Source organism: Zingiber officinale, chromosome 1A (genome assembly GCF_018446385.1).
Source record: "Zingiber officinale cultivar Zhangliang chromosome 1A, Zo_v1.1, whole genome shotgun sequence".
NCBI lineage: Eukaryota > Viridiplantae > Streptophyta > Magnoliopsida > Zingiberales > Zingiberaceae > Zingiber > Zingiber officinale.
The window spans coordinates 18164935-18167152 of NC_055987.1; the positions used below are offsets into that span (position 1 = coordinate 18164935).

The 2218-nt window shown below is 32.5% G+C and overlaps 1 protein-coding gene across 1 annotated transcript; it reads left to right on the forward strand.

Annotated features, from left to right (window-relative positions):
• Nucleotides 1-903: 903 nt before the first annotated feature.
• On the forward strand, nt 904-1680 carry LOC121996771. Its single transcript, XM_042550868.1, has 2 exons — nt 904-1465; nt 1547-1680. Exons 1-2 carry the CDS (start codon nt 904-906, stop codon nt 1678-1680), a joined length of 696 nt encoding a protein of 231 aa, XP_042406802.1.
• Nucleotides 1681-2218: the final 538 nt, after the last annotated feature.

Consider the following 2218-nt stretch of genomic DNA (forward strand, 5'->3'; position numbering starts at 1 on the left):
GTAGGAAATAATGCTAAAATTGAAGTCAAAGGTAGTGGTACTTGCAAACTTGAGTTGCATGAAGGTCGAACTCTTATCTTACATGATGTCCTCTATCCACCAGAAATTTGACGAAATCTAGTATATGTTGTTGTTCTTTTGGGATTAGGATATAGTTTGAACTTTAGTAGTAATTTGGTTTGTATCTACTATGACACTATGTATTATGGTTGTGGACATCTCAGAAATGATTTTATTGTGTTAGATTGTGTAAGACAAATGTTTAACTATTATGTTGATCATTGTGTTTCGTTAAACGTTTGCTCATCTAGTAATGCAAATGTGGATGCTTATATTTGGCATGCTAGATTAGGTACATTGGGCAAGATAGGATGAATTGGCTTATAAAAGTAGGGCTATTAGGTTTTCTTTCTAAAGTTGATTTGTCTAATTGTGAGCATTGTCTTGCTGGTAAAATGACATGAAAACCATTTGGAAAAAAATTAGGTCAGAATTTTATTTGTAATTGATTCATTCAGATATATGTGGTTTAATGAGTGTGAGAACTAGACATGAAGCCTCTTACTTCATTCCATTTATAGATGATTTCACTCATTTCATGTCTATTTGATTTCATATAAATCTGAAGCATTAGAATGTTTTAGACGCTATGTACATGAAGTAGAAAATCAAATGGATAAGACAATAAAGACTTTGAGAATTGATAGAGGGCATGAATATCTATTAGATCAATTTAAGGATTTGTGTAATGAAAAAGGCATAATTAGACAATTGAGTATTCCTTACACTTCTCAGCAAAATGGTGTTGCTGAGAGAAGGAATAGAATATTGTTAGATATGACAAGGTCCATGATGCCATAATCTAATTTGCCTATTTCCTTTTTGAGAAATGCTTTATTAGCTATGACCTATATCATGAACAATGTGTCTTCAAAGTCAGTTCCTTTAATGCCATATGAACTTTGGACTGGTAGACAACCAGACTTGAGTAACCTTAGATCTTGGGGATCAAGTATTTATATTTATGATTCTACAAATAAATATGAAAAGTTGGGTTCTCCAGGAAGAAATGTATTTTTATCAGATACTCTGAGCATTCTAAGAGTTACGTTGTGTTCATTGGTAAAACAAGATGATAGAAGCATTACTGAGATTGAATCACGAAATGGAAAATTTCTAGAGACTGATTTTCCTAAGAGAGGTGAAATTAAGGGGAATGAACCTTTATTTGAGTTATCCGATTCAGATAATAGGTTGTTGCCAAATGAGTCATCCAAAGCTCAAGTGGATGAGTTGTTGTTTGATTCCAGTGGGAGAGATCCTGATCATAATGATTCATCTGATCCGAGTAGGAGTAACCCTAATGGGAACAATCCTCATCACGATGATTCTTATGATCTGAGTAGGAGTAATCCAGAGTATATTAATTCATCTGATCCTCAACTTCGGAAGAGTAATAGGAAAGGTATGCCTAAACATCATTATAAGATTGAAGGGCATACTTATATCATATCTTCAATTGATGAAGAAAAGTCTTAAAACATAGACGAGGCTCTATCTTGTCCTTCGAGGGACAAATGGATAAATGCAATGGAAGAAGAAATGAATTCAATGAAATCAAACAATGTTTGGGAACTAGTTGAAATTCCACATGGTCGTAAAGCTATTGGGAACAAATGAGTTCTCAATATTAAGCAAAAGGCTGTTGGAACAATAGAGAGGTATATAAGGCTAGACTAGTGACAAAGAGTTATAATCAACAAGAGAGTATTGATTATGAAAAAACTTTTCGCTAGTAGTGAGATTTACCTCTATTCGTCTATTGTTGGCCATAGTTCCTAATTTGGATTTAGAATTATATCAAATAGATGTTAAGACTACTTTTCTCAATGAAAAACTCGAGGAAGAAATTTACATGGAACAACCAGTAGATTTTGTAATTAAAAGTCAAGAAAATAAAGTTTGTAAATTGAATAGATCAATTTATAGCCTTAAGCAGTCTTCTAAACAATGGTATTTGAAATTTCACAAAGCAATGATCTCATATGACTTCATTATGATTGATGAAGATCATTGTGTTTATGTGAAAAGATCCAATAAAAAGTTTGTAATTCTATCTCTTTATGTCCATGACATATTGTTAGCAAGAAATGACAAGGAGTATATTGAAACCATTAAGAAGTGGTTGTCTTCAAATTTTAAAATGAAGGACATGGGT